Raw genomic sequence first — 20468 nt, 5'->3', positions numbered from 1 at the left:
AGTGTGGAAACTCCCTGGTGAGACTGGCTGTGAGCAGGAGCCTTCCGGGGGTGACTCGGGCTGTTCCTTTTCCTCCCCGGGGAGGCTCTGAGCACTGTCCTTCCTGCAGCCTCCATCCCCGTCCCCCGTGTACGGCTCCAGTGCTAAAACTTCCAGTGCCTCCAACCCCCAGGACGGCGTCGGCCTTCCGTGTCCCCGAGCTGGCGAGGAAGAGCACGTGTACAGGTACTGCCCAGCTCCTCCCCCTGCTTGGCAATCCTGCGCATTGACGGGCAGAGGCCACTGAGGCCAGGGACAGGCACGGCACAGCGCTGGATGGGAGGGGGATTCTGCCTCAAGGGTCACTGGGTTAGACGGCAGAAGGCCTCTCACCTGGCCCGGTGGCCTTATCTGCCATCACCGTGCAGCAGCTGGGCTGGCTCTCACATTGCCCTGCTTTGAGGAAGGTTCAAGAACTGAAGCAAGACTTCCTTCCTCCCCTCTTCTTGCCACATCACTTCCCCGCTCTCCGTCCTCTGGCCGGTGGAGACGCTGTATCCCCTCTGCCTTATTCTCCTTGAGGATTTGGGGGCCGCCAGAGCTGGGGAGCGTCTCTCACCAAGGTCTTCCCTTTGCCTCTCAAAGCTTCCCCAACAAGCAGAAGTCAGCCGAGCCTTCACCCACCGTCATGAGCTCCTCCTTGGGCAGCAACCTTTCTGAACTCGACCGCCTGCTGCTGGAGCTGAACGCCGTGCAGCATAACCCCCCAGGCTACCCTGCAGGTAGGACTAGGTCAGGCCCACCAGGCCCACCTGCTGGCCTCTGGATCCCTGCAGGGCTCAGGGCTGAGCACCTTTTCTCTTCCCTTATCCCAAGATGAGGCCAACTCAAGCCCCCCACTGCCTGGGGCTCTGAGCCCCCACTACGGCATCCCGGAGAATAACAGCCCGTTGGGGGGCAAAGCTGGGCCACTGACCAAAGAGAAGCCCAAGCGGAACGGAGGCCGGGGCCTGGAGGACGTGCGGCCCAGCGTGGAGAGTCTCTTGGATGAGCTGGAGAGCTCCGTGCCCAGCCCCGTGTGAGTCTCCACTGGGCCCTCCCAGGCAGGGGAAGGTCTCGCCCAGCCTGTCCCATGCTCCAGGGTCTGCCGTCTCATCCCCAGTGTCACCCGTTCCCTCTGAAGTGCCTGTTGTTTGCCAGGCCCTGCACCAGGCCTTGGGGGATGGTGACGAGTCACGCAGACACCATGCCTGCCTTCAACGAGCCACTATCCATCAGGAAGGACAGACACTGTGCACGCTGAGGGCACCCATAGCCCAGCAGCTGTCAGCACAGGCTTTGGAGCCACACAGTAGGGTTCACATCTTGGCTGTGCACTTACTAAGTGTTGTCTCTCAAGCCTTTGTTTTCCCATCTGTAGAATGGGATAAGGGGAAATGGGATAAGGGGGATAAGACCACCTACCTCAGTAGGGGTGAGACCCAATAACACACGTAAAGCACGTGCACGCAGGACCCATGGTAAGTGTCTACCGAGTCTTAGCTCTCCTTGGTGTTACTGTGTTGTTGGAACAACTTCACATGTACGTGCAGTGTTGTGGAGGATACACAGGATGCTGGGGCTTGTTGAACGGGCAGGCTTGGACTTGGTCTTCTTGGAAAGAAGTGCCGTTTGAGCTGACCTTGCCTCTCTGCCATCAGCTCACCTCAGTGCTCTGTCTTGCTGGCTGACAGCAGCCCCTCCCAACAATGGGTCCCCAGGAGAGACTGGGAGCTGGTGGGCTTCCCTGGGGTTGGGAGTGGCAGGACCCCAGTGTCAGAGCTGAGTTGTTGATCCCCTGGGGAGGGGAGGGACATGCTGGGGGTGCATGGTCTGGCCTCTGGGGTCCCCGCTGATGCCATGCCTGCGTGCAGCCCCGCCATCACTGTGAACCAGGGCGAGATGAGCAGCCCCCAGCGAGTCACCTCCAGCCAGCAGCAGACACGCATCTCCGCCTCTTCTGCCACCAGGGAGCTGGATGAGCTGATGGCCTCGCTGTCGGATTTTAAGGTGCCCTGAGGTCCCTCTTCCCTGCCCTGGCCCCTCAGAACCCCCATCCTTCCCCTCCTGTACCTCAGCATGAGTAGCTGGACCTTGGCCCCTGCGTGTTTGGGTGCCTCGCCCTGAGCCTGGGACCCCGCAGGCAGTGCCCTGGCCTTGCCAGGATATGGGGGAGGGAGGGCCAGGATGGCCACGTGGGGACTGAGCTGCCTCTCAGCCTGTGAAGGCAGGACGTGCTCAGCAGGACATTCCTTCCTCCCTGGGTGCTCTCAGCTCCCAGCCACCCAGGCGAGGGATCAGGAGGCTGGGACAAAGGACCCTGTGTCGATGGCTGCTCTTGGTAGGGGAGGGGGTGCTCTGCTGGGCCTTGTGGGATCCTGTTCCGAGAGGTCATTTGCCCTGGAGCCCCATCTCCCACGCTGGCTGGCTGTCCTCAACACATCCTTTCTTTCTGCCTCTGGCTCCTGAATCCACAGACCTCTTTTGCCATCCGCCTTCCATCCTCCACGGGCCTCTGAGTCCCCACAAGTTCTCTCTGGGAAACCTCACCCGTCAGGCTACTGGGCCAGTCCTGCATGAGGCGCCCCATCTCCTCCCCGGGCCTGCCAGACCCGAGATGTTTTATTTAGAGGATGCAGTGCTTTGATGGGGACTGATGGGGACTGAACTCGCCAACAGTTGCTGACTCCACCCTTCCACGGGGGCATGACTTAGGGAATCGGAGGAGGGGAGCCGGCTCTTGGCCCCATTGGTGCCTCCAAGCCTCCCTTCGGCTGGGGTTTCACGGGGCGGGGGGGATGGGTACGGCCTGGGCTTGTGGCCCTCATGTGCCAGTGGTTCTGAGTGGCCACCGTCAGGAGCAAGTACACTGGACTCAGGAGTTGGCCCGAGGGAGCCCTGCCCCAGCACCCTTTAGGCTGTGCTGCTTTTCTGAGATCCCTTGGGAAGCTGCGCTGGTTCTCACTGTGCCCCTGGAGCAAGGTCTCGGGGGATGTAGGAGAGCTGGGATTGTCTGGGAGAGACAGAGCTGAGAGCTGCCTGTGGCTGTCTGTCCCTTGATTGGTGCCTGGGCTGACCTCCCCGAGACCCACCTCACCTTAGCTTTTTCTCCCTCGTCTGTACTTGGGGTTGGCCGGGGGGCAGTGCCCGACAGGCATGGCTCAGAGGCTGCTTTCTGCGCCTGGGTTTGATGGGAGCCAGGGATATGAAGCCCAGGAAAACCTTTCTGGCGGCTGGGTCTTCTTCCAGGGCCAGTCCTCATGCCTCAGCTTCGCCACCACCTTGGTCTTGTCAGTGTAGACTGTCTTGTCAGTGTAGACGGGGACTCTCAGAGCCCTGAGGCCCAGCCTGCCCCTTGCAGTGGGCTTCCTTCCTCATCTCTCCCAACTCTCTCTCCTCTCCCCTCTGTCTTTTGTCTTTCTCCTCTAGACCAGCTCCTCTGCTGTGGCCTTGAGCTCCCCAAGGCTGCTGCCCAGCTCAGCTCCATCCCCACACCACATACTTTCTCCTCCTCCTCCTGGGCCCTATGTATTCCTGCCACCCCCTAGGAAACCCTCCCCTCGAGGCCACGGCCACACCCTGGAGGTCCTCTGCCCTGAGGACAATGTGACCCCCAGCTGGCTTGATTTGACTGGCCTTGGGGAGATGCCTGACACCCCCAACTCAAGGTCTCCCTCCACGGAGAGTTCTCTGGGGCCACCGGGTGCAGAGAGCCAGGCTCGTGTTTGGAGGGACCCACCAAACGCGAGCCTGGTGAGTGAGCTCTCCAGGGTGCCTCCCGGCCACACTCTACCCCACGCTGGGTGCACAGGTTCCCAGGAGGCTGGGGAACCCCAAGTGCTGTCAGCCAACCCTTTGTGCCCAGGAGAGGCTGTGGCTGCCACATGGGAGTGGCCGTGGGCTCTGGAGGCGCTTAGGCCTGAGTGTCCCCGGGGAGCTACGCCCAGCTTCCAGGAAGTAATCGAGCCAGCTGCCATGGCCGTGGACCGTCAGGCTATCTTACCGGATACCTGGAGTCTCACGAAGGCACGTGGACAGCAGAAGGAGAGGGCAAGGCCAGAGCCAGGGGAACCAGAGAGCAGATGCCATGCCCCAGTTGAGGAGGAGCAGTTAGGTGGAGAGATGGCCACGGGGGGCAGCCTGGTCAGGCCAGCCCAGAGACCCGAGACCCCCAGGAGGCCAGAGGGCACCACCGAAGCCGCTGCAGAGGCCAGGAGGGAACGGCCAGAACTTCCACAGGCTGTGGTCATGGACACACCCAACACCACGGAGAGGATTTCCACCTCTGGCCAGGCAGGCGTGAGCTCGCACGGCTGCCAGGCATGGCCCCCAAGTGGACCACGCCTGGCTAATTGCATGCAGCCTCCCACTCTGCGCATGTTTGCTTGGGCAGCCGATTCCGAGATGCCGTGGCCTGAGACCCTGACAACCAGCCCTGGGCAGTGGGCTCTGTGGGGCCAGCGGAGCTCCCTGGGCCCTGGAATTTCTCTTAGTGGCACCCTGCCTCTTGCTTGATTAAGGCTTTTTCCTTCAGATGAGCTTCCCCTGACATCCTGATGGGATGTGTGTGGAATGGTGAAAAGCATGGGCTTGGGAACCAGATAGAACTGAATACAAACCACGCTTCCAACACTTGCTCCCTGGGTGACCTTGGGCAACGCCCGCACCAGCCTCAGTTTTCTTTAAAATGAGGGTAATAGACCATTTCCCCCAGAGCTGTCCAGAGGATTAAATGAAGTAATGCCTGGAAGGTGCTTAGAAAGAACATAGCACACGGTCCCCAATAAGCCGTGGCTGACGTTAACGGTTGTTATTCGCTTCTTGATTAAAATGTTAGGCCCTTTTCAAAAACAAAGTAAAATAAAACAACAACAAATATAACCAAACCAGGACTTCCCTGGCAGTCCAGTGGTTAAGACTGCACGCTCCCAGTGCAGGGGGCACGGGTTTGATCCCTGGTCAGGAAACTAAGATACCGCATGACACGCAGCGCGGCCAAAAATAAATAATAATAACCAAAGTGCTAGAAACAAGTAGGTTATAATGTAAACAAGGAAAAAAAAAACCTGGTTGAAGGATTTACTGTAAGGAAAGACCACATTTTTTCTACTACAAATTAAAAAAAGGAAGGGAGGGAGGGAAGAAGGGAAATTCTTATGCCCTTTCAAGAATGTCCACTTACATTCTTTCAAACAATTCTTGTAATAACCCTGTAAGGCAGCTGAGAAAATACTGTTACCCCATTTCAAGGATGGAGAAGCTGAGGCCCTGGAAGTGAAGTGTCTTACCCAAGGTCAGGGCTGACTTGGAGGGTGTCTGCTCTGCCCCCTGCCTCCACCCTAGCTCAGCTTGGCTCTTCTCTGGTGGTTTGGTCCTGCCCACCCCTCCTGGGGGCTCTCGAGTGTGGACTGAGCAGCATCTGCTGAGCCCAGAGTGGCCTGTGACAGCTTCCCTCCCCCCCTCCCCAGATCCGCTCCATGATCAGAAGGAGCCGGGAGACCGGCCACGCTCACCCCATGTCCCGGGAGCCCTCCCCTCGTTGCCGGCTGGACCCCGCCACCCTGAGCAGGACCCCGTCCCAGGAGCGGCTCATCGCGGAGCTGCAGGGTCGGCTGGGCATCCAGCCGGAGGTGGAGGAGGCCGAGGGGGCCGCGGGGGCCTCTGCCCAGGACTGGCTGACCGAGGGCGTCGTCATCACTGTGCAGCCGTGTGGGAGGCGGGCTAGGGGGCAGCTGGTAGAGAAGGTAGTGAGTAGCTGCCCAGGGCTGGGCCAGGGCGGAGGTCCTCCAGTTCTTCCCCAGCAGTGGCCAGAGGGGAAGTTTGGCATGTGGCGGGGGGGTTCTGCATCCCGTGGCCTTGCGAGGCCAGCCTCACTCTTGGTGTCAGAGTGGGAGGGCCCCAGGGAGCCCCTACTTGCTGAGCTGATGTTTCCTCCGCCGTTGCCTTCATCTCTCTCCCTCTCTTCTTCCTCCCAGGTTGTCTTCCCTCCTGGCTCTCCCATTCCCCTGAGAAGAACCTTCTCTGTTCTGCCTTCTCCTTCTCCTCCCAGCCCTTTGCTCCAGCATCGCAAAGACGCCTCGGCCAGCAGCTCTTCTCCCCGGCCCAGCCCGCCCACCTCCTCCACCCTGGGGCCCTCGGCTCTTCCTCGAGGTCCCCCCGGGGTCCAGAGTGCTGGGGCGGGGCCACGGGAAGACGGTGTGCAGGGCCCCACCCCGCCCACTCCTGCGCCCCACTCTGTGAGGTCCATGGGCTGCCAGACCGACGAGGACCCACTCTTCCCCCCGATGCAGGCAGGCCTCCCGGGGCCCTGACACCAGCCCTACCTGTCCCTGTCCTTATGCTCGAGTGGTATTCCCACTCTGCACACATACACATCCCCTCTGTTCCTCCATCCACAAGCCCTGCATGGTACCATGGTCCTTCCTGAGACCTGGCCTTGACCCTGGACCCTCGCTTAACCTGATGTCCATGCTCTCACCCCCGAGACATCAGCCGCCCTCTTTCTTCCCCGTGGGGCCTCCCCTCTGCCTGCCCCTTCCTGCCGCCCCTCGGTCCTGCCCCAGGCTCCATCTGAGGAAGCCATTCCCAGAAGGAAAACCAAAACCTATCCCCCCCTTCAGCCCCAGACCCAGTACCTGGCGAGGCCTCCTTGCTCTCCGGCCCCATCACCTCCCCTCCCTAAGTCCTGCACCTTTTGGTTGGCTTACCTCTCTCTCCCTCTTCATCTCTCCCTGGGCCTCTCTCTCGTGGTTGTTTTTCTCTAGACTTTTTCTCCTGACGTTGGTACTGCTAGTGGGGGAAAAAAAAAAATCCATCCTTACATTTCATCCTAAAGTCCTTTTTGTGAAATGGTCCGATGACAGGGTCTCCTATTCTTTCTTCCTTAATTAAGAAAAAAGAAATTCTTATTCTTGTTTCCTCCCCTGTCTAAGATCCAGGGCCTGGAACAAAGAGCGGACGGAGAGCTGTGCTGGGCGGCCGGCTGGCCTCCGAACGGCAGCCAGAGCAGCCCTGAAGGGCAGGACGAGGGAGGGGTCAGTGCCAAGGCTGGGGCTTAATGTCCTGCTTGCCATGTGTTCCCAGTGCTCGGTCAGGCCCACCGTGAGCCCCTCTGACACCAGAATGTCTTGCAGATGCCACTCCCACCTTGAGGGCTTCTGAAGCCCCTGGAGGGGCTGCACTTCCTGCCTCCTTCAGCCCATCTGTCCAGGAGAGGGGAGAGCCCCTGGTGCTGCGAACCTCATCCCCCAAGGCCCAGATGTCCTCACCTGCCTTCTCCCCTCTTTCCACAGTTCATGGCCCAGGGGAAGACAGGGAGCAGCTCTCCCCCGGGAGGGCCCCCAAAGCCTGGGAGCCAGCTTGACAGCATGCTGGGGAGCCTGCAGTCTGACCTGAACAAACTGGGGGTCGCCACGGTCGCCAAGGGGGTCTGCGGGGCCTGCAAGAAACCCATCGCGGGGCAGGTGATGATGGGGTGGGTGGGGCAGAGGAGGGAGCGGTAGGTGGGCACGGGACCTTGGCTTCTCTGGGAGGGTGCTTTGTGGCAGACCTGCGTCCTGAACCGTATCCTGCCTCTCTCCTCAGGTCGTGACCGCCATGGGGAAGACGTGGCACCCAGAGCACTTTGTCTGCACCCACTGCCAGGAGGAGATCGGATCCCGGAACTTCTTTGAGCGGGATGGACAGCCCTACTGTGAAAAGGACTATCACAACCTCTTCTCTCCACGCTGCTACTATTGCAACGGGCCCATCCTGGATGTGAGTTCCTGGGTGCAGGTGGTGCCACCTGAGGCTCAGAGAGGTCACATTACGTGGCCGAGCTCACACAGCTTGGAAACTGGGATTCACACTCAGGCCGGATGCACGGCCCGTCCTAATGCACATTAAGCAGCGCTACCTCTCATCCCCGATTCCCTTCTGCTGAGACTCCCAGAGGTTAGGAGCCCTGCCCAGGTAAATGGAGTGAAGTGAGGGCTCCCTCACTCTCCTGCTGTGTGATGTTAGGGAAACGTCTAGCCTCTCTGAGCCTGAGTTTCTTCCCTTATAAAATGGGAGTCACAATAGAACCTATGATCTCAACTGCACATGAGGATTAGAGGAGACAGAGTGTGCCTGACATATCACATCCTTCAATAAGTCAGAATTCTCAGTGGTATTCAGAGCACAGTTGGGAGAGACCCCCATCTTGGGAGTGTTATACTCTTTCCTTTGCTGGGGCTGGGGGCAGGGTGGAAGGACGGCCTTGCCTGTGGGTCTCAACTGTGGGATCTGTCCAGTGGGGCAGCGCTCAGCTCTGGTCCCACACTTTGCTTTCACAGAAAGTGGTGACAGCCCTTGACCGGACGTGGCACCCCGAGCACTTCTTCTGTGCCCAGTGTGGAGCCTTCTTTGGGCCTGAAGGTACTGACCGGTACCTTCTTACTCGCTGTCGCCCGGAGCATTGGGGAGGCGGGGGCATGGTGGGAGACCTTGCTGAGGCTGGAGTCAGGGTGGCTCCTCCTCTGGAGGCCTCATCTGCCCCCCACACCCCCCCTCCTCAGGGTTCCACGAGAAAGACGGCAAGGCCTACTGCCGGAAGGATTACTTTGACATGTTCGCCCCCAAGTGTGGCGGCTGTGCCCGAGCCATCCTGGAGAACTACATCTCGGCCCTTAACACCCTGTGGCATCCTGAGTGCTTTGTGTGTCGGGTAAGGGGCCCCCAGCCCTCCTCTGGAGGGGGCCGAGAGCGGGCAGTGGGGAGAGAAGGGCCTACCTCACTGTGCTTTCTGAATCCGATTTACAGGCCCTGTTTGGGGGTATTAATGAGGTGAGAAGGCAGGGGGGGGTACACTCCTTCAAGTCCAGTAGGTCCTGGGCCAGGGCTCGTACTGAGGCTGGCAGAAACCAAGAGCAAGGTGGTCCTGTGCAGCAGCCCTGAGACGGGTCATGTTTGGGAGAAGGGTGTGTGAGAGTGAAATGAGATAATGCAAGCATTTAGCAGCCTCAGCGGAAATGGGCAATGGTTTCCAGACTGCATTCTGGGGGGTAATGTCCCCCAGATGTTATTAGAGATCCAGTAAGTGTCCCCTGATCAAATAAGTTTGGGAAACTGTTCATTGCCAGACTTCTCAGAGCCTTTAATACCTAAGCGTGCCTTTGGATCTCCAAATGGGAATCTAGGATGCAGAGTTTGACCCTGGAACCCTTTTCTCGACACCAGGGTTTCTGGGCACACCATTAAGCCACCTGCTGAAGTGCCCAGGCGTAAGATCTGTGTCTGAATTCAGGCAGTGGCAAGTCAAGGCCATTGGGAGACTTCAATAAGCGTTTAGCCCCACACTTGGCACGTAGAGGATGCTCAGCAAGGGAGAATCATTTCGAGTGTGATCACCCTGACTGTCACCTGCCCATCACCTGGGAGCTGCCTCAGCCCCCAGCCCCAGCCTGAGCCCCCTGCCCCCCCGCCCCACCCCTCTTCTGTCTCCAGGAATGCTTCACACCATTTGTCAACGGCAGCTTCTTCGAGCACGACGGGCAGCCCTACTGTGAGGTGCACTACCACGAGCGGCGGGGCTCGCTGTGCTCCGGCTGCCAGAAGCCCATCACGGGCCGCTGCATCACCGCCATGGCCAAGAAGTTCCACCCGGAGCACTTTGTCTGTGCCTTCTGCCTCAAGCAGCTCAACAAGGGCACCTTCAAGGAGCAGAACGACAAGCCTTACTGTCAGAACTGCTTCGTCAAGCTCTTCTGCTAGGCGCGCTCATCCCTTCCTCTGCCCCGCTTCCCGGCCCAGGCTCCCAACTGCTACTGTGACCCAGAGGCCTCGCTTAGGGGTGAAGGGGCAAACCCGACTGAAACTGGAACCACGTCCTTGGCTGGTGCAGGATGGCAAGAGGGTCCTGAGGGGTCCCGCCTGCTTTTCTTACCCCCTGCCAGAGCCTCTGGGCCTCCTTCCTCCTCCTGCAGCTCCCCCCAGGCTGCCAGCTCTTCACCCTCCCCAGAGGCAGAGGCTGGAGGGCTCCACTTGTGTCCCCACGAACCCGCCTGGCCAGTCCAGCACCCCACACTGGAGCCATCTCACTCATATTTCGGCAGTGGAGCTGGGGGTGGGGGTGGGGAGGGCAGGCAGGGTCACATGGGGGCCTCTTTTCATCCATATCCCCCCCCACAACCTAATTATCCTTGTTTTGAGAGTACTGGGGGGACAGCAGCTCCCTCCAGACAATGCCAGCATCCACCCATCCATCCATCCAAGGGCGGAAGTGTCCAAGGGGCCACGGAAGATTCCTTGTGCGCCTCCTGCCCTTCCAGTCTCCCCAGGCCTGGGCAGCTGCCCTCCGACCCCTGTAACTTCTCTGGTTCTACTGAGAATGGCCTCTCCAGCAATAATGTTTTATAATCACTTCCTCCTTCTCCCGGGATGGTGTGAGGCGGGGTTTCACCCCGTGCCTGGACACTGTACCAACTTTGATAGATTTCTACACTGAGGTTTGAATTCATATCGTCTGAGTTGCTTTTACTTCTCTATACAAAAATGATTTTGAAGAGATTTTAAAGACGTCTCCTTTTGTACCTTTCCCCCGTGTGCACTGCCACTGTCCTGTGTATGCCACGGTGGCTCTGGTATATGGGGTTTGCCTTGTACTGAGGGCTTGGAGGGGGTGAAGCAATTTGTATTTTATTTTTTCTTAGCACAAGCAGGTGAACTGGGAGCAGCTCTGTGACTGCCCTTCTTTAACTTCACAGCTCACAAGGACTGTTTTTTATAAACTGCTGTATTTTGAAACCCCTTCCTTACTATCCAGGCCAGCAAGCTCTTCACTGAAACCGGCCTTAAGGGTGTCTTGCCCTTTGGGGCCTAGAATTCCGAACCTCATCCGTCCTGTTCCTGAGGGAGGAGAAGGGGGAAGTACACTTTGGGGGTGCTGTTTCCTAAGTTAGCCATTAGGAGTGTCCACTCCCCTGTGAACTTTCTGGCAACAAAGAGAACATTCTCGGCCTTCTCACTGCTTCTCTGGGGCTCTTTTGCCTCCTCAGGAAAGCTGGTGTCTGATTTTGACCATTAGTCTTGTTGATTCCACTGGGTGCATCCCTTCCCCAAATTTCCTGCCCTCCCTGGAGACTGGTGTCCTGGGGAAAAGAGCCCAGGTCGTTGGCTGGGGGCCTGCTAGGATTCTCGGCAAAAGGACAAGATCTCGCTGAAGCAACAGGAAGCCCCCAGAGTGTTCTCCCCCAAGGATGAGATAGGTAGGGCTGGGGTTCTGGGTTAGTGGAACGGGGTCCCAGTGTGGTCTAAAGTGAGGAAGAGCCAGACCACTTCGCTAGCCTCCTAGCAGAGGCTGGGTGTGCTGAGCCTCTCAAGGAGGCTTCCCAGGGAGGGAAGAGGGTCCCTCCTTGGTGGCAGGGCTGAGAGCAGCCCGGGTCTGGGGAGGTCAGCCAGGCCCCGCCACGGGTCTGATGTCTCCACGTCTACCCACAGGCCTTATTGCTCTGTTTACAGTGACCCCTCCCCTAGAGGACCTGGGGTTTCAGAGGTCCACCCTCTGGGTCAATGGTTATTTGATGATTTGATTTGAATTTTTTTTCTCTGTAAACTTATAACCTGGCTTTTCCCCATTTCAATTCCTGTGATTTATGCCAATAAAGTTTGCCATTATTTTCACCTGTGCTAGTGCCGTTTCTCTGTGGTCTGGGATTAACAGCTTAGTCCCAGAAAAGATACCAAACCCTCCCCAGGCTCACAAGGACCACAGTTTGGGGGTAAATCATTGAAGTTCACTTACTTGAGGCCAAAGCCCTGGGGATGGGATCCCTGTCCCACAGGGCACTTGTGGTCCTCCTGGCTTCCTGCATGGGTCAGGCCCTGCCCACTGCAATTTGCCATGGATTCGCCAAGGGCATCCTTACATGGGCCTCGGGGTGGCCTTACACTCATGGATGGGGAAAGAGGTTCAGATAGAACCGACATGCACAAGGTATCCTGTGAATGAGCACAGAGACAGGGTGTGAACCCAGGGCTTGTCTCTGTCTGTGTTCCTACATTGACCAGACACCACCACTCCCACGTTCCGGCACCACACCTCGGGTGTAAAACCTTCCAGTTGAAAGTGGCTTCACTTACAGTTGAGGATGGTTCTCGACTTCCCCCTGGTGGTCATGTCTGTATTTGCATGCTCCCTCGCTCTTGTCAGAGCCAGAACTCCAGTCCTGGGCCCTTGAGAGCTTCCTGGACAGCTTTGTAACTTCATAGTTTTCCTGTTGTTTGGAATGGTCCTCCAAAAGCTGCTTGTTGACTTCTAGTCTGAACCCTGACCCTTTCACAGTAAGCTCAGAAGTGAAAATCACCTTCACGCCTCACCCAAAGATAATATTTCCAGCCCATGTTGGATTTATTTCTATAAATGAACACAGTACACTTCATTGTAATTTGTTTTTTCACTCAATTATACTTTGTATTTAACCATGTCAATAAATAAATATGTGCATCATTTTTAATGGCTTCATGGTATTCCATTATATTGATGTACTATAATTAGAGACATATTTATATCATTAGAGCCAGGATGTCCTTGGGAAGTTACTATGTGAAAACGTATATACTTGGAAAAGTGCATTTGGAGGGAAACAGCCTTAAGGTTTGGAAGGGACTGTATAGCATAGTGAGGCCCATGGGCTTTGAACTTGCTCCCAGATTTCGGTTCTGAAGCCACCACTTATCAGCTGATGGACTTGGGTGTATTATTTAACCTCTGTGAATTTTCTTATCAATAAAAGTGAAATACTAAAACTGTACCTCCTTGGGGGATTGTTGCAAAGATTAACAGTGGTAATGTGCACAAAGTACTTAGCACAATGCTGAGCATGCAGTTATATCAATACATTGTCACTAAAAAGAGATCTTAGCAGTAATGGATTCCAGCAGTTCTCTATACAGGCTCATCATCAGAGGCACCAGGAGGCTTGAAAACAACATACCAAGGTTTCTAACTTGGTCAAGTGAAAAGGGTGGAGATAAGGAGAACCCCTCCCCACTTCCGACCTAGGATCTAAGCTCATTCATTAAAAACATATTTATTTTATTCTATTTATTTGGTTGCGCTGGGTCTTAGTTGTGGCAGGTGGGCTCCTTAGTTGTGTCTCCAGGGCTCCTTAGTTGTGGCATGTGTGTGGGATCTCGTCCCCTGACCAGAGATTGAACCCGGGCCCCCCACATTGGGAGCATGGAGTCTTATCCACTGTGCCACCAGGGAAGTTCCAAAAGATATTTACTGATGTAGCACAATTGTTCAAATAAGTGTTGAATGAAGGTGTAATAAAATAAGTTGACATCTAGTGATTTCCTCCTATATTCCAGGAACTGTGTTGTCTTAAGACATATCGCTCTATAATGTGAATACTATTATCCCCATTTTACCGATAAGGAAAGGGAAACAGAGGGTCAGCAAGGTGAAATCACTTCCTAAGATGACACAGCTAGCAAGTGGCAGAACAAGGATATCTGTCTGCAAACCCTGCATCCATTTATTCAAAAAATATTTATTATAAGCTCACTATGTGCCAGGCACAAGGCAAAAATATCTGGAGAGAGACAAACAACAATGGAACAAATAAATTATATACTGTGTTACAAGGTGTAAGTGCTGCCAAAAAGAACAGAGGAAGGGGGGGAGTGGGAGTGGTTATGGGGTAATTTTGAATAGGGCAATCAGGGTAGGCCTCCAGCAGGTGATATTTGAGCGAAGACTCGATGGAGGTGTGGATATCGGCAAGAAGGCTTCCGGGAAGAGGTAATAGCTAGTGCAACATCATCCGGCTGGAAGGAAATGAATCAGTAAGCAAATCGGAGATTAGATTATAGGTGTGGAGGTGGGGAACAGATCATGTAGAGCCTTGCAGGCTATTTAAGTTTTAGGCTTTTTACCGAGGGGAAAATGGGGAGCCTTTAAACAGTTCTGAGCAGATGAGGAAATGATCCGACTTAGGTTTTAAAGGATTCCTTTGTTTCGATAGGGAGAAGAACAAACTGCAGAGGAGACAAGAGACCATTTTGTTTCTAAACCATGAGCAATTTTTTTTTCCTTTTTTTTTTTTCATGAGCAATTATTTCTCAGCTCCATGTCATACTCTTTAGTTGCGACTTGACCGGAAGAAACGTGGACTCAGCTCGCAAACTCTAGCACCTACACGAGAGCGGCTCCAGCCCAGCAGAGGGAAGCAACTCTGAGAAAGGTCCTCCAACACACAGCAGTGCCCTCCTTTAACTACCTCGTTTAAAGGAAGCTTCCTGTTGGATGGAATGGCACCGATATCATCCAATGGTTGTCTGTATCAATCCGGCTCCTCCAGACAGACGTTGACCCCAGCCAATAGATGGGGGCGCTGTCCGCAGCTTCTAATTGGCTGCTTCGTTCACCTATAAAATATGCAAGCCGGCGCGAGGCCTTTCTCTCGTCAGGCGTCCTGGAGTGAGGTTCGTTCGTGACCTGCAGTCTCGCCCGGGACTGGCGGCGGGGAGGATGCGGTTCTTCGGGGGTTCTTTGTGGGGGGACGCTTCGGGACTGCAGGGTCTGGGCCTGTTTGGTCTGGGCCGCGGCGGCGGCAAATGCAGCCCCGGGCCGGGCCGGGGCGGCGGGCGCCCGCGCGTGGTCTGCTCCACATGTGCCTTGGGCTTGGAGCCCGCCATGTTTTGGGGACTTGTGTCGGGGTGTCTTGAGCTCCCTTTTTCTCTTCAGTGACATCGTCTTTAAACCCTGCGTGGCAATCCCTGACGCACCGCAGTGATGCCCAGGGAAGACAGGGCGACCTGGAAGTCCAATTACTTCCTTAAGATCATCGTAAGTGCGGGGTGGGTCCCAGCCGCCCACCGTGCTGCTTCGGCCCCGGGCACTAACGGAGACAATCAGCAGCCATGTGCTGAGTGCCTACTACCACATTAGGTCGTTTTAGGCAAATCTCATTTAATCTTCCCAGTTTCCCGAGATGCGCGCCCTTTCTCCTCCCTTTGTTGCAGGTAAATAGGCTCAGGCACGTTAAGTGGCTCCTAGGGTAACAGCATTAACGCCCAGGTCTGTCGGCTTCCAAACAGCGCTCATCGTACTTTTACTCCCCTGCCTCCTTGTTTGGGAAGGTCTGAGGCAATGAGTGACTCATTATAAAGTCAAGTTGTTGCATATTCAGGTCCTATTAGTCAAGAAACTAAACTTTAAGTGAATGCTTTCTCTTGGATGGCCTTGAGTTGGGTCTTCCCCTGCCTAGAAATGCTAACCATGCTGCTCTTCAGGCATTAGGATGCATTGTAGAGTTTAGTCCATTGTATTCTTCCCCATTCATTCAGGGTTTCAGACTCACAAAAAACTTAAAAGAATTGTAAAATCATATACCCGCAACTTAGGTCCTATAAGCAATATTTTACTGTATTTGCTTTATGTTGTATTTTGAATAATTGAAATCTAATCTTACTTGGAAAAGTATTTTTTTTGTATTAATGCAGCTGATTTGGTGAAACAGAAACATGCTTCATGGTTGGGAAAAATTAAAAATGAAAGTTACAAGCAAAATTTTTTGATTGAATGTAGAAACATAATTTTTACCATTCATACTCAGCAAGCAAATCTTTGAAAATGTAGCGTTTTAACTCGGGCAGCTGGCAGTAAAAGTAATTGTCCCAGTCTTTGAGACATTTCAAAAGCATAGAAGAAAGGGAGTGAGATGGAAAGCAGTTATTGTGGGATTTGGTTTCTATTAATCTCTTCCCTCTTTTGTCCTGTGAAACGTTGCTTGTTTGTGGCTTGTTTCTGTAGCAACTTCTGGATGATTATCCGAAATGCTTCATTGTGGGAGCAGACAATGTGGGCTCCAAGCAGATGCAGCAGATCCGCATGTCTCTCCGAGGGAAGGCCGTGGTACTGATGGGCAAAAATACAATGATGCGCAAGGCCATCCGAGGGCATCTGGAAAACAACCCAGCTTTGGAGAAGTCAGTTCATCCTCCTGGGCATCTTTATCCGCCCTTCTCAGTGTCCTCCTCCCTTTTCCTGGAGAAGAACGGTACTGAAAAGTGACTGTCTCCCATAAACTTCTCTTTGCAGACTGTTGCCTCACATCCGGGGGAACGTGGGCTTTGTGTTCACCAAGGAGGACCTCACTGAGATCAGGGACATGCTGCTGGCCAATAAGGTAAGGGGAGAATCAGGTTGGTTGGAGAGACCTTATTAATTTTGGCTCCTTAAAAGCAACAAAACTGACCGTTCTCAGGTTGTGTCTGTGGAGAGAAGACTTCTCACTGTTTCTCATTTTTTTGTTCAGGTGCCAGCTGCCGCCCGTGCTGGTGCCATAGCCCCATGCGAAGTCACTGTGCCTGCCCAGAACACTGGTCTGGGGCCTGAGAAGACCTCCTTCTTCCAGGCTTTAGGCATCACCACTAAAATCTCCAGGGGCACCATCGAAATCCTGGTGAGTGGACCTGGCTTGCCAGTGCTAGCCAGGCTCGGTTGCTGCCAACCTGCTGGATGTCCAGGTGTTAACTGCCAGCTCCCTTGTTCTTCAGAGTGATGTGCAGCTGATTAAGACTGGAGACAAAGTGGGAGCCAGTGAAGCCACGTTGCTGAACATGCTGAACATCTCCCCCTTCTCCTTTGGGCTGGTCATCCAGCAGGTGTTTGACAGTGGCAGCATCTATAACCCTGAAGTACTTGACATCACAGAGGAAACTCTGCATTCTCGCTTCCTGGAGGTACACGCTGTCCATTCCAGGCTCTTCTTGCATTAATAGTTGAGAGCGTGTCTAGCTTCAGACTGAATCCTGGCCATGCAGCTGACTAGCAGTGTAATAACCAGGGACGGTTGTTTAATCTGTACCTCAGTTTCCTTGTCTGTAAATGGCAATAACAATATAAGATTGTTGAAGGATCTAATGAATTTATGAATGTAAAGCCTTAGAACAGTGCTGGGCACATGGTAAGGACTGTTATTCTAGGGTGTGCAGTAAGATGTGAGATTTTGAGTAGTGTCAGTGAGTCAAAAGAGGAATGAGAAGATGAGATAGTTAATACATCAGTGTTGCCAAGTACCCTGTCTTGGGAAGATGGACTCTTTCAGGGACTGTTATTGCTTAGTTTTTGCCACTAATATATCCTCTAGTTAACAAATAAGGTGGTAGGAGATATAATTCCTTTTTTATTGGATGAACGGAACATTGCAATTATACATACTCTTAACTCCAGTTACTTTTGGAAATCTCACTAGTGAATGAAGTTCACATCTGGAACTAATTTAATGTTTTTCTCTCTTGGAATGCAATGGTTATGTTAATAGTTTATATTTTCACAAGATGGTGGGTTTTGACGTAAACGCCACCATCATGGTATAGGGAACGCCCATGTTGAGAATAACAGCAAGAAGCATTTATAAATTATTGGGTCTGAATTTCCCTGCCAGAAGCATTTGGTGTGAGGTGAATTGTCCTGTGTGGGACTAATATACTAATCTAGCAAGTCTTGTTTGCTGTCGAGCTTTGCTTGGACTCAACAGCAAAGACATCACACCTGAAGTGTGATTTTTTTTTTTCTTTTTTTTTTTCCTTCCTTCCACAGGGTGTCCGCAATGTTGCCAGCATATGTCTGCAGATTGGTTACCCAACTGTTGCATCTGTACCCCATTCTATCATCAGTGGGTACAAGCGGGTCCTGGCTTTGTCTGTGGAGACTGATTACACCTTCCCACTTGCTGAAAAGGTATAAAAAAAAATCCACCAGGACCACAGCAGACCTGACAGTTATTAGCAGGAGGATAAATAGCTGCCCGTTAGTGTTTTTATAATAGTGTTTTATGTAGCAGATACATTTTTAAGAGTATAGAAACCCTAGGGGGACTCGTTCCAGGGCTCCCCACGGACACCAAATCCATGGGTGCTCAAGTCCCTTGTATAAAATGGTGTTATGTTAAATAATATTTCTAGGTTACTTACAATACCTAATACAATGTGAATGCTATGTAAATGGTTGTAAATACAATGTAAATAACTGCCCCTGTGCAGAAAATTCAGGTTTTGCTTTTCGGAAATTTTTTCCTTTTTTTGATCAGCAGTTGGTTCAATCTGTGAATGTGAAAACTCTGGATACAGAGGGCCAACTGTATACTTGAGGTTGGGAGGCAGGGGAGGCGTGTTCGCGACTTTAGAAATTACAAGAGACTTAAAGGGGGCTTAGTTAACAGGTAAGAGCTGGGCCTAAGATCACCAGGCTATACCCAAGCTGTCCTGTCTGGTCACTTCGAGAATAAGATTTCACTGATACGGAAATTGGTCCTTAAAACTTTTGAGCTCTGCAGAGGCTGAAGGGTTGTGGGTAGTAGGGGGTGTAGACGGACTATTTTGACCATGAACTTTTCCCCTTGCTTTAGGTCAAGGCCTTCTTGGCTGATCCATCTGCATTTGTGGCTGCTGCCCCTGTGGCAGCTGCCAGCACTGCTGCTCCTGCTGCTGCTGCCGCAGCCCCAGTCAAGGTTGAAGCAAAGGAAGAGTCGGAGGAGTCGGATGAGGACATGGGATTTGGTCTCTTTGACTAATCACCAAAAAGCAGCCAACTCAGCCGGCTTTATTTGTGAAACAAGGAAATAAAGGCTTACTTCTCTTACAAGTCTGGATTTTTCATTTTGTGCATTTTGAGGTTATAGTTCTGTGTGCTAGAAACTGAAGCCATGGTAAAATCATAGAGCTTTATTTGGAGTTGACATTTGGTGTCCTCTTTGTAAGTGAAGGACTGCTCTCCTAGCATCCTGTACTTTTTGTGGACCCAGCTTTAACTGAATTCTTATTAAATGGAATTGATTCCATGACCATCAGGCCACTATCCTGGGTCACTCCAAGATACTTTGAGTAGGTGTCATATTGAGATAAGCACTGGATGAGTGCTGCCAGAGTTTTTCAAACTGGGTGGTGATGTGATTAATGATGAGTTTAGTGGTGGCCGTTATTTAAGGAGATAGAACAGCTGATGCTGTAGGTGTTGTGAATCTTAGGTTTCACTTATCGATTTGCACTGGGTCACCCAGTAATGTGCTAGTTGTAACCAGGACTCAAAAGTTTTGAAAGCCGTTGCTAACAGGGACGACAACTGAGCTGTGCAGACCGTATTTGAACTAGTTACAGAGTTGGCAGGTCTGCATGCTGAATAAAACTTAAGCAACTCTGGACCATGAGGCCCACTACCTGCAGCCTCCCACCCTGTGACCTTGTCTTAAGGAGCTGTCCCCGGGCAGGCTTTTCTCTCAGCTCCAGAGTCCTCCCCTGACTGCCAGGTACACCCCTGTTTTTAAACCCTCACATTGTCCACCGCTGGGGTACAAACTCTTAATAGGATAAGACACGAGTTGGCTGCCTGCCTTTTAGCGAGCTCAGTTCCTGTTATCAAGGGAACTCCTCTAGGAAGCATCTAGGACACACTTCTGTAAAATGGTCTTCACGCAGGAGAGGCTCACACGGGGGTGTCTGGGCCGGACCTGCGCACTCGTGGGTCGATGTCTGCAGGGCGGTCGCGACGCGTTACAAACCCTCAGGGACCCCCGTCTCCCACGAGGCCGGGCTGAGAAAGGCCCTGGGGAGGAGGCCTTGATAGTCCCCGGCGCTCACCCCGGTACCCAGTCCAGTTTCCCGCCTCGAAGCCCAGGCTGCCGCGGCCGCCATCCCGCCCGGGGGCGCCAGGCCCCGGGCCCCAACACTATCCCGGCCTCGCTCTGCGGTGTGGGCCCGCGCTGTGACCCGGAAGCGCTCCGGAAGCGGTTCCGGAGTCAGCGCCGGCAGGATGGCGGCGGACACGCAGGTGAGGCGGGCGGCTGCGAGGCCAACGCGGCCAGCGACGGGGCGCGGACGGCGGCGGTCGGGCAGGACCGCTAGTGCCGCTGGCGTAGGGGGCCGGGGGCCGGCGGCTGCGGAGGGCGCGGTCCGGGGGCCGCTTTGGGCCGGTCCCTCCCGGACCCGGCTTCGTCCCGGCTCCCGGCCCGGGTGGCGCGGACCGGCCGCGGGCTCGAGGAATCAGGGACTCCGGCCTCGGCGGCTGGAACCCGTCGGGCCCTCCCCGGTTCCGGAGTTGCCGAAGTTCCTCTTTCAAGGAGTCTCTGCTCCATTTCTCCGAAGCCCTCCAGCAGTGAGCCCCGGCCAACGCCAACTCCCTCTTAAACTTTGTGTTCAGCAAATATTTCTCAAGCACCTACTATGTGCAGGGATTTATAGTATATTCTTTGGATTCATACAGATCTGAGTTGGAGTCTTGGTCAGTTTCAGTTTCTCTGAGACGCTGGGCAAGTTTCTTAACCCTGCCAATTCTCAGTCTTTTCATACATAAAATGGGGCTAAACTAGTACCTGTCGTGTAGGGTTGTTGTGAGGAGTCAGTGAAAGAAAGTAGGACTCCATGTTGATGGTTGTTATTAGGTGCAGCGTTAGATAAAAGAACTGTCACAATTCAGGAAGAGT

The 20468-nt window shown here is 53.8% G+C and overlaps 3 protein-coding genes across 11 annotated transcripts in view; all 3 read left to right on the top strand.

Moving 5' to 3' along the window:
- Positions 1-11661, top strand: part of PXN (paxillin) — a 46406-nt gene extending 34745 nt beyond the window's left edge. Inside the window, exons 3-15 of one of the 8 annotated variants that reach the window (XM_082667388.1) lie at positions 110-225; positions 625-761; positions 856-1057; positions 1893-2028; positions 3448-4311; positions 5487-5762; positions 5994-6308; positions 6951-7052; positions 7311-7481; positions 7603-7776; positions 8337-8418; positions 8559-8707; positions 9487-11661. In XM_082667388.1, the coding sequence (XP_082523514.1) occupies positions 110-225; positions 625-761; positions 856-1057; positions 1893-2028; positions 3448-4311; positions 5487-5762; positions 5994-6308; positions 6951-7052; positions 7311-7481; positions 7603-7776; positions 8337-8418; positions 8559-8707; positions 9487-9753 (2991 nt within the window). In that variant the 3' untranslated portion in view covers positions 9754-11661. Of the gene's footprint in view, positions 1-109; positions 226-624; positions 762-855; positions 1058-1892; positions 2029-3447; positions 4318-5486; positions 6309-6950; positions 7053-7310; positions 7482-7602; positions 7777-8336; positions 8419-8558; positions 8708-9486 lie in introns of all 8 variants that reach the window. The other 7 variants (XM_082667387.1, XM_082667386.1, XM_082667390.1 and 4 more) reach the window with 7 other exon arrangements.
- RPLP0 (ribosomal protein lateral stalk subunit P0) overlaps positions 1-18634 on the top strand; it is a 57739-nt gene extending 39105 nt beyond the window's left edge. Inside the window, exons 1-8 of one of the 2 annotated variants that reach the window (XM_082668215.1) lie at positions 14438-14469; positions 14732-14833; positions 15800-15975; positions 16088-16175; positions 16305-16451; positions 16546-16731; positions 17591-17731; positions 18399-18634. In XM_082668215.1, the coding sequence (XP_082524341.1) occupies positions 14780-14833; positions 15800-15975; positions 16088-16175; positions 16305-16451; positions 16546-16731; positions 17591-17731; positions 18399-18563 (957 nt within the window). In that variant the 5' untranslated portion in view covers positions 14438-14469; positions 14732-14779 and the 3' untranslated portion in view covers positions 18564-18634. Of the gene's footprint in view, positions 1-14437; positions 14470-14730; positions 14834-15799; positions 15976-16087; positions 16176-16304; positions 16452-16545; positions 16732-17590; positions 17732-18398 lie in introns of those variants that run through there. The other variant, XM_082668216.1, reaches the window with a different exon arrangement.
- Positions 18635-19794: 1160 nt separating this feature from the next.
- GCN1 (GCN1 activator of EIF2AK4) overlaps positions 19795-20468 on the top strand; it is a 56902-nt gene continuing 56228 nt past the window's right edge. The window contains exon 1 of the mRNA XM_082668252.1: positions 19795-19816. Within this exon, the coding sequence (XP_082524378.1) occupies positions 19799-19816 (18 nt within the window). The 5' untranslated portion in view covers positions 19795-19798. The remainder of the gene's footprint in view (positions 19817-20468) is intronic.

The sequence above is a fragment of the Grampus griseus genome, assembly GCF_964374135.1.
Source record: "Grampus griseus genome assembly, chromosome: 12".
NCBI classification, from domain to species: domain Eukaryota; kingdom Metazoa; phylum Chordata; class Mammalia; order Artiodactyla; family Delphinidae; genus Grampus; species Grampus griseus.
This window is presented reverse-complemented; position numbering and strand designations above follow the sequence as displayed.